The sequence below is a fragment of the Rhodnius prolixus genome, unplaced genomic scaffold (assembly GCF_049639745.1).
Source record: "Rhodnius prolixus isolate KJV_2025 unplaced genomic scaffold, Rpr scaffold_3, whole genome shotgun sequence".
Classification (NCBI taxonomy): domain Eukaryota; kingdom Metazoa; phylum Arthropoda; class Insecta; order Hemiptera; family Reduviidae; genus Rhodnius; species Rhodnius prolixus.
The window spans coordinates 50147543-50162202 of NW_027411603.1; the positions used below are offsets into that span (position 1 = coordinate 50147543).

Genomic DNA, 14660 nt, shown 5'->3' on the forward strand with positions numbered 1-14660 from the left:
ATTTAACTTAGTTTTTTTTTTTAAACCGGCCTAATTAGATTGTGCAGTTAGTTTAGAATTAATACCTCTAGGGAAAATGAAGCATTTTAATATTATTTATTTGCTATTAGACAAGATTAGCATTTAAGAGTTTCAAGTAAGAAAATTTAATAACTCAAGACATTGAAACAGCACGGCAAAGTAGAGCTGTGAAGAATAATGCTAACTCAGCAAGCATTCTTATATGCCAGCTTGCTTTCAAAGGCTGAACGTTAATAAATAATTTAGTAGTTTCTTCCAAACAGATTCTATTGAAGAGAGAACATTAAAATATTAATACTTCAAGAACTTTTCCAAGATTTTGTTTACTCAATAAACGCTTCTCAAAATCTCTGAAACGTCATCTTTTTATTAATTTAGTAGAAAAACTTTGAAGTACTAAAAATTAAGGTAAAAGGAAAAATATTTTTGGATGAATTCCTATTTTTCTTTTTTTACTGAACTTGTGCATCCAAAACTAGCTGACGTAATGAATATAATGTACGCCTGCTTAGAAATAGAAGTTATAAACCTAAAATAAGGGAATTCCAGTAAAACTAAGGTTGATTTCCTAATTTTCTCTTTTTACTAAACCTCTACATATAAAATTAGCCGACCTAATGTTTTAATGTATAGGTGACTTAGAAATAAAATGTTAGAAACAGAAAATATGGAAATTCCAGAAATACGAAGAATGATTACCTATTTTTCCTTTTTTGCTGAACCTCTACATACAAAATTAGCTGTCCTGATCTGTACATGTACAATGTATGCCAGCCTTAAAAAAAATAATATTAGAAACAGAAAATAGTAAACAATGAATTACTCAGCTACACAATTATGACCCGCTTACTGTTTGGCTGCCTAATTAGCGAAATAATTTTTATTTTACAAATTAATTCTATGAAGGCGTTGTCCTCTGTTGCAAAAATCATGAGCCCCTCCACTTAACTGAAATTGAACCTAACTTAGTCATTCTGATTTGCGCAGTAGTAATTACTCTCATTATATAAACACCAATAAGAGGTGATGAAAATTTAATTTAGATTACTATTTAAAGCTTATTGAATAAAATATACTTATAATGCTTATTTTAAAGAATTTTTTTCAAGGACTTTTTCTTTAGATTTAATTAGGTAAATTTTATTTCCTCCCCACTTTCATAGGCGGCATCACTGATTTAAGTGGAAAAACGATTCCCACTGGCTGTTTTAGGTTTGAGTCATAGTCATATGAAAGTGTTTATATGGGGCGTGCAGTACAGAATGTCGCAGTTGATAATTCTGCATGTTTAGTTGGTCATTTATTATTTTTCAATAGTTTCATCTTACAGCAAAAGTTATGTCACGTTGTTTGTGTTTGTTTACATAGAAATTATGTCATCAGTTCATGTTTATAGCTTAGTTTTATTAATCTTATAGCGAATAAGTATTAAATTTTATGAATTTTGATAGTTATAGAGGCAAATTGGTGATTTTTTTTGTTATTTTTTTATTATTTTGTTTAAACTTCACGTTAAAATGAATCACTTACAAAACAGTTCCCTTAAAGTAATAGGGTATTGGATGTCAGAAAAGAAGAGTCAAAAATTGAATTGGAGTGAATTTGCCAAAGTGTGCAGGTAAAATTTTTTTTATAGTATTAAATTGTTGGACGATTTTTTTAATTATCTTAACTGGGGAATTAAAATTTCTATATGCCTCTCGTAAAAATATATGTAAAATTGTCTTGAATTAAAGGAGGGAAGTCTCTAACAGTATTTTTTATTTGTTTTTATTTCAGAGTACATGGATTTGAATTAGTAAAGGTAAGTGGGGTTTAGAATAATTTTTTCTAATATTTATTAAAACATTGTGTATTCTAGTTTAGAAAGTGTTTGGTCTTGAAACGTTCTCAGAACTCAGTAAATAACCCGGTCTTTTAAGATTACTTAATAAGGTGATGTGTGACTGAAGTCACGATTTCTTTGAACAGTTTTCGTTTTGTCAACTAACCTAATGGACTAATGTAATAATTACTTGTTTACTATATTTTTTTATGAAAAAAAAGTATTATTCTGGAGCTACAAAAATAACATCCTTATTGTATGAAAGTTGCTATCAGTAGCCTTCTTGTTAAAGAACTATTGAAAGAAGACAAAAAAACAATACTGATCTAATAGTGGTTCATCTAAAATATTAGATAATGATTAAGTGATTGTGAATACCCATGTGGTAGTTATGGGTTCATTTGTCGGTTTTCTGTTTGAGTTTGTGATTTTCCCCTGCTTCCATAGTGTCTAAGTTACCCAAAAAAGAGGTTGGATTATCTATAAAAAAGAAAACCTACCCCTTATAAAGCTACTCCGTGATAGCAATGGGTAGTGGCTGACTCAGTGTCGGAGATCTGGCTGCTGTTCCAAGAGATAACCTATCTGAGAGTTTAACAGCCTGTGGAGTTTTAGAAATGGTAGGGTCAGCATGCGATATAAAAGACTATCTTGCTGGTCTCTGGCCGTTCAAAGAAAATGGCACATCGCTACAAGAACCAGCCGGTTTCAGGTTGTGTGCCACAATATCCACCCTCAATGGAATTATGCTCAGGGCATATTAGTCGCAGAAAACATCTTCCTTTACGTGAGATTAAATTCAAGAAGCGGGAAATGTTAAGGAAACGGTTTCTTATATACTACTTGATTGTGGTGCAATGATTATCGGCAGTGAGTCCTTTGGAACTTCGAAACAATGAAAGATGATTAGACAAAAGCGAAAGCAAAAGGAGAGGCTATAATATGGCCGCATTGCCGAGACACCTAATATTCTAATCCTGTTCTCTAGCTTCCTAAATATGTATACTGTCCTGATAATGAAGATTTAATTGAAAGCTTTTAGCTCCTCATTATTTTTTTAGTCTGCTTGAACCCAGTGCATAAGTTCGCTTAGCCCCTACCATTAGTACATGGTTGGAAATAAACAGGAAATGAATTCTTCCTATCCTGTGACTTTCTTTAAATCTTTTTTGCGGCTGTTTGGCGGTCATCACTTGCGCGTGATTGCTTTGCCGAAGTGAGCAAATTCAAGTCAAGTAATCCGAAGCTGATCTTTGATTAATCCTCCTGCACTCCAACTAGCTTTATCCAATCTTTCTCGTAAAGTCCCTTTGCTTACCTCCTGGCAAATTAAATATCTTTCAGGTATTTTTTGATATCGTTTCAAATTTGATTATTGAGAAACGCAGTTTAAGGAATACTATTTTTCGATTGAACAAAGAGACCTATTTTTTCATGCAAGTCAGAGTGCACGCTTTCTAACAGTAATCAGTTCAAAATAATAAAGCCCTTATTGCTTATTGTTCCATTAAATGCATATTAATTTTGTTTTAAAAAAATTAATCCACTTTTTATCGCAATTAACGATTCATAAAGATGAAACGAGAAAAAGTTCTTAGACTCCAAAAAAATATGTAGGTTTGCTGGAACGTCAAATGTTGTAGAATTCGTGGAAGATAAGCGTTGAAAATTCGTAGTCCTCAATTTGCCAAACTGTTTAGCACGGTTAAATACCTTACTGGGCTCCTAGGTAGCAGCAGCTCCATTGAGGGCCGCCATTGAAGACATTTTGTAAACTTTGTTTTATAAACCACATATCCTCACACATTGCTTTGGACACCCCCCCCCCCCATTTTAGAATGACTGATAAGTGTATACATTCCCAAGATAGAAATTTTTGGTAAATAAAGATGTAGTATATAAACCTCTTACTTTCTATTCATTCATTCGCTCTGTGTGATTTGGGTCTTTTTTTGAGTTTTTTAATTTCTGTCTCTATTGGTACTCAGAGCTTGCTCAGTACACTACCTGTCTCTGAACAGTGTTCTCTCGTTTTGCAATGAGATTTATAGAGGCACCCAGAATGAGAATATCTAAGGGCTGCCAGATGCAATAGTCGTTTAGCTTAATCTTTTCCCTCTAATATTGATCTCATTGCATGTTGTTTTGTTTTTTAAAAATATCTTTTCAACCAAATAACAAACGATGAGATAAAGATCGATTTTTTTTTAAAGAAAACCTTTTTAAAAGTTAGTCACCACGTTTTTCTTTCCATTCCTAGAGTAAAATATATTTTACACTAGTCTGGAAGTGGTAAACTAGAAATTTAAAGAAATTCAGATAACCAAAGTGTAATTTTATTTGAGGGTATATACCTGATTGTTTAAATTTGTACAACTTATTGAATAATTTGTGTGCTCATTTATAAATTTAAAAAAAAACAAACATATTTTATTCTGTTAATCTAATTTGAACTTTTCTTTTGTTTTTCACCTAAATTTCAGTTGGATCTGACACGTTCACTAGAAGATCAGGGACCATTTAACGTGATCATACATAAATTAACTGACATCATAGCGCAGGCACTGAAAGGTGATGTAAAGGTGAGCTGTATTAATGGAAATAAATTGATTACTTCATTTTCTTTAAAGAGTTTTCTCCACAATTATAGGTTTTTCTGCCTACGGAAAAGCGATGAAAAGACCTCAACCAATAGTGTCTTAATTTTAAATAATTTTTTTTTTTTATTTTCCTGTTCGCGGCAAAATCTTTTAGGATTCATTTTAAACTTATTGTTAATTTCACAATTTGACAGCCACTTTTTCTTTTAAATTCTAATTTACGAGAAAATGTTTATTACGTCAGACGTTTGATTATTGCGCCAGATTTTTGTACCCCCCTTCCCCAATACAGACGTATTTATTAACTTCACTTTGACAGAAATTATTTCGCAATACTAAACTATTGAGCTGGTATTCTTGCTAAACTATGTGTTTGTTGTTGGTTGTTTTTTTATAGTACACACATTTGTGTATTTGTGTTTGTGTGTATATGTACACATGTATGTATGAATGTTTGTTAGTCTCCTCATATAAACATAATCATACACAGAAACACTTGTATAACCAAAGCACATTGGGACAAGGCCGAATGAATACTCCATACATATACAATACGGACACCACAACTCATATTACGAACATGTCTGACTCACAGAACTACATTCCGGCAATTTTTTTATTTTTTGCCCTTTTTTTTTTTGGTTTGATACACAAAATGTGTGGGGGGTTGGGCTTAAACTTATAAAATTTGCGTTTTCTCTGTTAAATAAGAAATTATTTAAATTTTAAAGCTTTAGTTATTATATTTCGAATATAATTTAATGTAGTCTTTTCACTGTATGCGTGTGATGTTTTACAGTGGATTACACGTTTTAAGGTTTACTAGATTAGATTATCAGGATGGGATCTATGCCCCACGGCACCGCACCTTTTTTTTTGGATCTAGTTGATCCAAACCCCTTCTAAAAAGGTTGAGGACTTTTCCTACCAGTTCCTTTTTGCGCTCCTTGGTCTCAAAGTTCCAAAGATATCGTAGCGCAGCCCACTCGATTGCGACCTAGTCGAATAACAGGTGAGAGGCCGTTTCCTCCTCATCCTGACACAATCTGCACCACGGTTCCAAGAGCTAATAAGCCCCCCTCCTTGTACAGATGACTATGCCTTTTGTGTACTGTGTAAATGTGTACAAGTTGTACGTTGCTCATGTTCATGTTGTTTGACTGGGATACCCGCAGGGTCAGCCAAGTACCCCATGAAGAAGTGGCTAATCCACTTCCTCCCCTTCGGGATAAGGTTTTTCTAAATGCGATAGAATGGTGGTTTACTGCAGTTCTTCGTTTTGAGCTTGAGAGTTTCCAAAAAAAAAAAAAACAACAAAATTGTGTTATTTCATGAAAAGCAGACTCATTCAGCCAGAAATGTGGAGGAATCTGTATTTGGAAAATTGTATCAATTTTCCTCAAAGATTTTTCCATCAAAAAAATAAAGCTTAGATGAAAATCGTGAACATTCCAGGACTACATTTATTCCAAGTGCGCATAATTTAAAAATCATTTTTCAAAATAAAAGATGATTTTTGTACGTTTCTTTGACAAAAAAAAATAGGTTCGGGTAGGTACTGCCTTGAAAATCTGATTAAAAAAAAAAAAAAAAAGGTAAATATTTAGTTTAATAGCAAAAATTCTACAAGACCGCAATACTTCTACTCACTAGAATTGAGAGGAAATTGTAACTAGTTACTCTGGTAATAATGTTACTAAACTAATAAAGTAGAGGGCGCCACGGTAGCCGAGCGGTTAACAGGCGAGACCTGCGAAGCTAATGTGTATTGTGGTACTGGGTTCGATTCCCGGTGTGTAGGCCTTAGATTTTTTATTTAATGGTTAATATGAGAAATTTGCAGTAAAGTATGTTTGCTAGTCGCCTCCGTCCACGACAACTAATTGTGGTACTTTGACGTTAAGCCCCGCCTAAAAAAAAAAAAAAATGAGCGATTACTTTACTTTTACTAATAAAGTAGAGCAACGGAGATTACCACCGAGGGATATGGTGAAATTGCCATGTAAGTTATAATTACTTATTATTATTTGTTTTCTTATTCAATGAAGCGAGTGTGTCTGGGAGAGGCGGAGAGGGGGGAAATAGAAATTCCTTGAACTGCCATCTCCGCAAACGTCCTAAAAGTGTTGGTTTGTCTCTTTTATTCTCTCTATACTTAACCTGCATCGCTCGACAACCTTCCCAGATTACAATTGCATTTTGCATTTTTTTCTGCACTGTAAACATTTTATATTTATTTTCTTAGAAATGCCTAAGTTTTTTTTTTTTTTTTTTATCAATAAGCTAAATTTCTCATAGCTTATGAAATGACATTGTCTATGAAAAGAGAAAATTTAGTTTACATAATTGAAAAAAACAAAAAATTCCCTCAGTTTTATATTATTCCTTTAAATATTTATAGCTAATAAATTAAGGACTTTTATAGTTATGAACAAAAAATGAAGAAGAGATAAAGTTTTGTTTTTATTACCATTTTATTACTCTCCTCTTTTATACTTGTAACCTCATCTTTTTTTTAATTTTTTTCTTTATTGCTGGGTCACGAAGAATATATTGTGGTCCTGGTAGCAAATTTCCAAAATTTAGTTTATCCACTGGAAATCTCTATTTACAGAAAGTGATCTGTGTTTGTTTCAATAAATCTTTGAAGGCTAAAGGTTTTTTTCATTTCGACTGTACGAATATATCGTATATCCTATTAGAGAACTTGACCATAACTTGACAACTATAATCTCCCGACCACAAATAAAACTTTTCTTTGTATAGATATTTTATTTTTTATTAAAATATTTTACCTCAAAGATGATTCCAATGCTTTATAATGTCTATTTTTTTTTTTATGACACAAATTGCATACATTTAAATTTAAACATTTAAAGTGCATTTAAAAACACTTTATCTCCAGGAAACTCTTCATACATCCCTGAAAAAGTTGTTTAAATTCCGAGTTTACCCAACGGGAAATGCTCTCTTACTAGTTTTCGTTTTTTTCCATTTTTTTTAGAAAGTTTTTCAATGATTTTCTTTCAATGATATCCAAGCGTTTAGAGGCAAGACCCACAAAGCTTAATATGTCTTTACTGCTGCAAAAAAAAAATTCTCGATCTTTTAGGCCTTGCAATTTATTTAATGAGAGAGTTTTAATAAGAGAAATGAGTTAATAAGAGAACCTTGCAATTTATTTAATGAGAGAGTTAATAAGAGAAATGAGTTAATAAGAGAACCTTGCAATTTATTTAATGAGAGAGTTTTAATAAGAGAAATGAGTTAATAAGAGAGCCTTGCAATTTATTTAATGAGAGAGTTAATAAGAGAAATGAGTTAATAAGAGAGCCTTGCAATTTATTTAATGAGAGAGTTTTAATAAGAGAAATGAGTTAATAAGAGAGCCTTGCAATTTATTTAATGAGAGAGTTTTAATAAGAGAAATGAGTTAATATGAGAGCCTTGCAATTTATTTAATGAGAGAGTTAATAAGAGAAATGAGTTAATAAGAGAGCCTTGCAATTTATTTAATGAGAGAGTTTAAATAAGAGAAATGAGTTAATAAGAGAGCCTTGCAATTTATTTAATGAGAGAGTTTTAATAAGAGAAATGAGTTAATAAGAGAGCCTTGCAATTTATTTAATGAGAGAGTTTTAATAAGAGAAATGAGTTAATATGAGAGCCCTGCAATTTATTTAATGAGAGAGTTTTAATAAGAGAAATGAGTTAATAAGAGAGCCTTGCAATTTATTTAATGAGAGAGTTTTAATAAGAGAAATGAGTTAATATGAGAGCCCTGCAATTTATTTAATGAGAGAGTTAATAAGAGAACCTTGCAATTTATTTAATGAGAGAGTTAATAAGAGAGCCTTGCAATTTATTTAATTAGAGAGTTAATAAGAGTGCCTTGCAATTTATTTAATGAGAGAGTTAATAAGAGAACTTTATAGTAAAATATATTCACTAGACCACTTCATCCAATAGGAAAATCTAATTAGATTGTTGGGCGTAAAAGCCGCACGAAAAAATAGTCAATAATTTAATATATATACACAGGGTGTTCCATTTAAAACGCACCAATCGCTAATAACTTTTTAGGACAGCAAAATTTCGAAAAAACCCACGAAGTAAACTGATGTTTTTTGTTTAAAATGTTTTTTTTTTTTGGTCTAGTTTTCAAATTTTCCACCCCTGATGCTGTATCTTCATTTTTGGCGGAGTTACGGCCAAAAACCAGAATTAAGGTTTCATAAAGACCACTGGTTTTGACAATGATTATGAAAACTACATAAAAACCTGTGAAAAATGACGTTAACCCCGTTTCGAGATCCCTAATATTTGTCGAGATATTTAAGATCAAAGTTACAATTTTATCTGATTCGTGATCGGTTTTCAATATTAATTTTCCACCAGAAATGTACGTTTTGTGTGGTTCTCTGACTGCAAAAAAATTTATTTGTGACGCAAAGTAAAAAAATAATAATAAACGTTGTAAACGTCATTTTTCACAGGTTTTTATGTAGTTTTCATAATCATTGTCAAAACCAGTAGTCCTTATGAAACTCCAATCAGGTTTTTGGCTGTAACTCCGTCAAAAATAAAGGATACAGCATCGGGGATGGAAAATTTGAAAACTAGACCAAAAAAAATATATAGTTTACTTCGTGGGTTTTTTCGAAATTCCGCTTTCCTAAAAAGTTATTAGCGATTGGTGCGTTTTAAATGGATCACCCTGTATAAATATTTTTAACTATGATTTTTATTAAACTTAGCAAGGCGCCACGGTAGCCGAGTGGTTAGAGGCAAGACCTGTAAAGCTAATATGTGTTGTGGTACTGGGTTCGATTCCCGGTGTGGTAGGCCTTAGATTTTTTATTTAATGGTTAATAAAAGAAATTTACAGTAAAGTATGTTTGCTAGTCGCCTCCGTCCCACGACACCTAATTGTGGTTGTTGGACGTAAAGATCGCCTGAAAAAAAATAGAGGCAATTACTTTACTACTTATTAACTTATTAAACATAGCATTTACTTTAATTTACATTCACCTTGATGTACATGTGTATGTATTATAATTATTTTTTTCTTGGTATATTAGTTTTTATGGCAGGTTTTTGAATGGGAAGGCTTCCAAAAACTCTGGAGTTTAAAAGGAAAATATATTTTCGAAAATAGTATGCAAAAGACGTGTGAGTGTCATTCCCTGATTTGTTTAAGCTGACTTTTTCATGTATTTACACCTAGAATAAGCATCTGTTGCTTTCGACTGAAATTGTATTTATGGTGGGGAGGGGGGGGGGGGGGTTCACTGAAATGAAAAATGGTGTAAAAATATCGTCTTACGCCTGACGTTCCAAAATATAAGTTAGAAATCTTTTTCAAACATTTAGTTTCCTTCAAATTAAATACGGACATTTTGTCGGTATTGTTACAGGCTTAAACCCTGCAAATCTTTAATTCAGTCTAGACTAACAAATACTTTTATGACGTTTATCCATAGTACATGAAAGTTTTATGCAAAATTTGTGAATAAAAACGCTGGAAATCTTTCATTCAGTCTAGACTAACAAATACTTTTATGACGTTTATCCATAGTACATGAAAGTTTTATGCAAAATTTGTGAATAAAAACGCTGGAAATCTTTCATTCAGTCTAGACTAACAAATACTTTTATGACGTTTATCCATAGTACATGAAAGTTTTATGCAAAATTTGTGAATAAAAACGCTGGAAATTGCATTCTCGGTTTAAAGCGTCAATTTTTCTGTGCGATATTTAAAAGGGGGTATTTTTTTTTTTTCACGTATTACGACAACATGTCATTTCTGGTTAACATTTAATTTTGAAAAATTTTGAGATAATCGCTCTGCCAAATTGTCCGAAGAGTGGGAGTGTTCACTGATTTTATTTATTTATTTATTTTTTTTAAATCCATCTAATTCCTAAACAAGCCCACCTGTGCGCCGTGAGTAACAGTTTCTAGAAGTTAAGGCGTGGCCACAACTTAATACTATGCTAGGAATCTAATCTTATAAAACTGTAAAACCAAATGCAAAAAACACTTCAAACTTTAATTTATTGCCTAATCAAAAATACGTGTTTCTTTTTTGTTTTTTTAAAGTGGTTTTCTCTCTCTCTCACTCTTAATCATCATTATGAATCATCTGTATTGGACGGAAATCATTGAAATTCTTTCATCATCCACTTAACTTTTTAATTAATAATTATTTTCAGTTAAAAAAACCAAAAAAGTATGTGAATATTATATTTTTTTAATACTTAATTTTAATTTGCAGTCAATGAAAATGCTGGGCTATGTTGAAGATTATATAAAATCACATCCAGAAGTAGTCATTATAGATCCACTGGAAAATGTAAGGAAATTATTGGACAGATATATTTCTTACAGAGTGATACATGATAGTGATTTAGATAAAATTGGTAATTATATTCTATATAATTATAATTTTTACAATTTATATTTAGTAATATATTTATTACTTTGGGGAATGCCAATATTTCTTAAATTGTAGAAAAACTAGAGCATGGGAAAATTTATAATTAGATTGGAAAGCATAGCATCTTTAAGGCGAGACCTGCAAAGCTAATACGAGGGTCGTTTGAAAAGTCCGTGCAAAGTCAGAGAGATAGCACTACTGGCGCGTATCGAGGTTATGTTTAGTTAGTAGCATCTCTTGGAAGAACACACGCCAAGTTTCAGCCAGATCGGTCTATTTCTTTGTGTTTGGCATTCGTTTGAATCGAGGAAGTCGAGTGATTTTCAAAAAATGGACGAAAAAGAATTTCGTGTGTTGATTAAACACTACTTTATGAAAGGCAAAACGCCTCAGGAGACTAAAGAGAAGCTTGATAGACATTATGGTGACTCTGCACCTTCGATTAGAACAGTTTATAAGTGGTTTCAAAATTTTCGGAGTGGCCATATGGGCACACAAGTGACGCTGAACGTTCTGGACGGACGCCCCCTGTTCGAGGTTACTACTCCAGAAATCATTGATAAAATCCATGATATGGTGATGGATGACCAGAAGAGTGAAGGTGCGTGAGATTGCTAGTGCTGTGGGCATCTTGAATGAACGGGTACAATAATATTTTGCATCAACATTGTGGACATGACAAAGCTATCCGCAAGATGGGTGTGCCGCGATTGCTCACGCTTGACCAAAAAAAACGAAATCGTGTGAAGTGTTTACAAGGACGGTTTGCAGCTGTTCCAGAAGAATCCGCAGGACTTTAAGCGTCGTTTCGTCACTGTGGATGAAACATGGACACATCACTACACTCCTGAGACCAAAGAACAATCTAAACAATGGGTTACCAAGGGGGAATCTGTGCCAAAAAAGGCGAAGACCGTTCCTTCGGCCGGAAAGATTATGGCGACTGTCTTTTGGAATTGGAATAATCCTCATCGACTATCTGGAAAAGGGTAAAACTATTATAGGTGCATATTATTCATCGTTATTGGACCGTTTGAAAACCGAGCTGCAAGAAAAACGCCCACGATTGGCCCACAAAAAAGTCCTTTTCCATCACGACAACGCACCAGCTCACACCTCAGCAGTTGTGGTCGCAAAATTAATGGAAATAGGGTTCCAACGCGTTTCACATTCCCCCTATTCTCCAGACTTGGCTCCCTCGGACTACTATTTGTTCCCCAATATGAAGAAATTGCTGGCGGGAAAAAGATTTTATTCAAACGAGGAGGTGATTGCAGAAACGAATGGCTATTTTTCAGACTTGGACAAATCCTATTATTCGGAAGGGATCAACAAACTAGAGCAGCGTTGGACGAAGTGTATAAGCCTAAAAGGAGACTATGTTGAAAAATAAAAAAGGTTTACCCCAAAAAATTAAGTAGTTTTTATTTTTGCACGGACTTTTCAAACGACCCTCGTATACATTGTGGTACTGGGTTCGATTCCCCTGGTCTAGGCCTTGGATTTTATTTAATAATTAAATGAGAAATAGTAAAGTAAGTTTGCTAGTCGCCTCCGTCCACGACACCTAGTAAATGGTAGTTGCGACGTTAAGCCCATCCTGAAAAAATAGGCGATTACTTACATGATATCTTTAAAATTCTAAATCGATTTTTTTTTGTATTTTTTAAATGGAAACTTCGATTTAAGGTTTCGATATGAAAGTAGTTTATGGTTTATAATTATTTTTCGTAACTCGTAGCAAGCGAGCGTTAGAGAAAATGTCAAATTTTTAACCTAGAAACAGGTTTAAAAAAAAAAAAAAAAAAATCAAGATTACCAACAAAAGAAAAATTAAATTAAATTTTGTTAAACGCATCCTAAAAGTATTAAAAACAATTTGTTTTTCTTGTATTCATACAAGAATATACTACGTAATGCCATAGATTTAGAAATAAAGTTGTAAGTATTATACACTTGAGCTTAAGAAGAACTTGCAAGTCCTGAGTGAAGAGTAATGTCTAAAGTGAAGGAATGGTGCCAAACTGACTTTAAACCCGCTTCTTGCAAATACTTACTTATTATTAAATAGATAAGTTCTGCAAGATCCCTTAATACGTCGTGCGCTACCGAAAAAAAAAGGCACTTTTTCTGAATTGCGGGACATAGAGTACTGCCTTAAGCCATTGAATGGACATTAAGTAAAAGCCACAACCAATAAAGTCCGTGGCTTAGCAACCTAAAGCAACTTTTTAACTGAGGAATCCATTTTGTGTTAAATGATGTTTCTAGCAGTATTCAGAATTGGGAAAACGAAATCAAGAAGAATGTTTGGATGTGAAGTATTGGTGGAAGATAAGAAGAACTATACGATGGTCAGACAAGTGAAGAGCCTGTCTGGGTAGGGCCACTGTGAGAAAACGCATTGCTGAGGAACAGCTTGGACATTTGGAAAGGAAAGTAAAGGACAGACTGCCCAGTCGACTTCGTGAGAGGGCTAGTCGATTTCAAATAGAACCTCTCCCAGGCTAATCGAAAAGAAAACGGATGTTATTTCGGTTGTAAATGATAAATGAAACTATATTTGGGACTGTTTGCCCAGGATTGCTCAGAAAGGTTGATAAGACCAGACCGTACAATGGACACATTCACTTCCCGTAAGTGAAGAGCTTAAGTGGAGAGGAAATAGAGGAACGAATCGTTTGCTCCATTTTCCAGGAAATCAAACGGAAAATTAAAACAAAAACGTGAAAAGTTGCCTTTCAAAATGACGGAAGATTCCGGATGAAAATGTTTGCATCAAAAGTGAAAATAGAAACCGTTGAAGAAATATTGAATTTTGGGGTTTCCCTGCGATTTGTTCTTGTGAGTATTTTGTTAAAAACTTTTGGGGGTATAGTAAATCTTAAAACTAGTATTTCTGGTCAAATTTCGAAAATGGGTTTGACAAGATCAGGAATTAGAAAAAGTAAAAAGTCACTGAGAGAGAGAGAGAAAGAGAAAATAGCCAATCATTTTATTATCTGCACGAGCGTGTGCATCTTTATCTCATAATTGATATTTAATGAAGATAGGAATTAATAAACATGTCAGATATTTCGCTTAAAATCTTCTACTACGCTAAGAAATAATTAAGTATTTTACACTAATTGCTGTTTCATTTTGTCATGAATCTACTTTTCAAATTTTTCAATCTATTTATTGAGAAATTACTGTGTCCTTTTTTTCGAAATGTAAAATGTTTCAAAAAACGTTTAATTTACAACACGAGAGCAAAGTTCTTAGCCTTGCACAATGCATAACTATCAGTGAAATTTTATTTTTGTTATTTTGCGACAAGCAACGGAATAACCTACGTCAAGGTTCAACTTGATCTCGTTAGATTCTAATGATATTTTTTTCTAATGCAGTTTTTTTAATGTAGACTTTTGGTGCACATTAAGTCGTTGAAATGGATATAACTGTAATCTCGCACAACTATGAAATTCTTGGATTTGAATTATTTATCGCTATGGAGGAATCATCTAGTTTCAGTTTCTTCATTTTTAGCAACAAAGAAATGGTTGGATAAATTTAAACTTAATCGTACTACTTTTGAGGATGATGCACGTGAAGTAAAGCACAAAACAGCAGTCACAGAAGAAAAACAAACATGGTGGACGGTATTTGAGATCGACGATTAAAGATGTATAATAAGGTAGATAGCACCGTTGGCTTTACAGAAGAAAGAGTAAGATACATTTTGCAACAAGAATTTGAATGTAAGAAAGAAAGCTTTAAGCAAAAATAGATG

General features: G+C 33.0%; 1 protein-coding gene across 3 annotated transcripts in view; it reads left to right on the plus strand.

Moving 5' to 3' along the window:
* The first annotated feature begins 1224 nt into the window (after positions 1-1224).
* LOC141452260 (inositol-tetrakisphosphate 1-kinase-like) overlaps positions 1225-14660 on the plus strand; it is a 31764-nt gene continuing 18328 nt past the window's right edge. The window contains exons 1-4 of one of the 3 annotated variants that reach the window (XM_074124224.1): positions 1225-1639; positions 1801-1825; positions 4330-4428; positions 10727-10871. In XM_074124224.1, the coding sequence (XP_073980325.1) occupies positions 1539-1639; positions 1801-1825; positions 4330-4428; positions 10727-10871 (370 nt within the window). In that variant the 5' untranslated portion in view covers positions 1225-1538. The remainder of the gene's footprint in view (positions 1640-1800; positions 1826-4329; positions 4429-10726; positions 10872-14660) is intronic. The other 2 variants (XM_074124222.1, XM_074124225.1) reach the window with 2 other exon arrangements.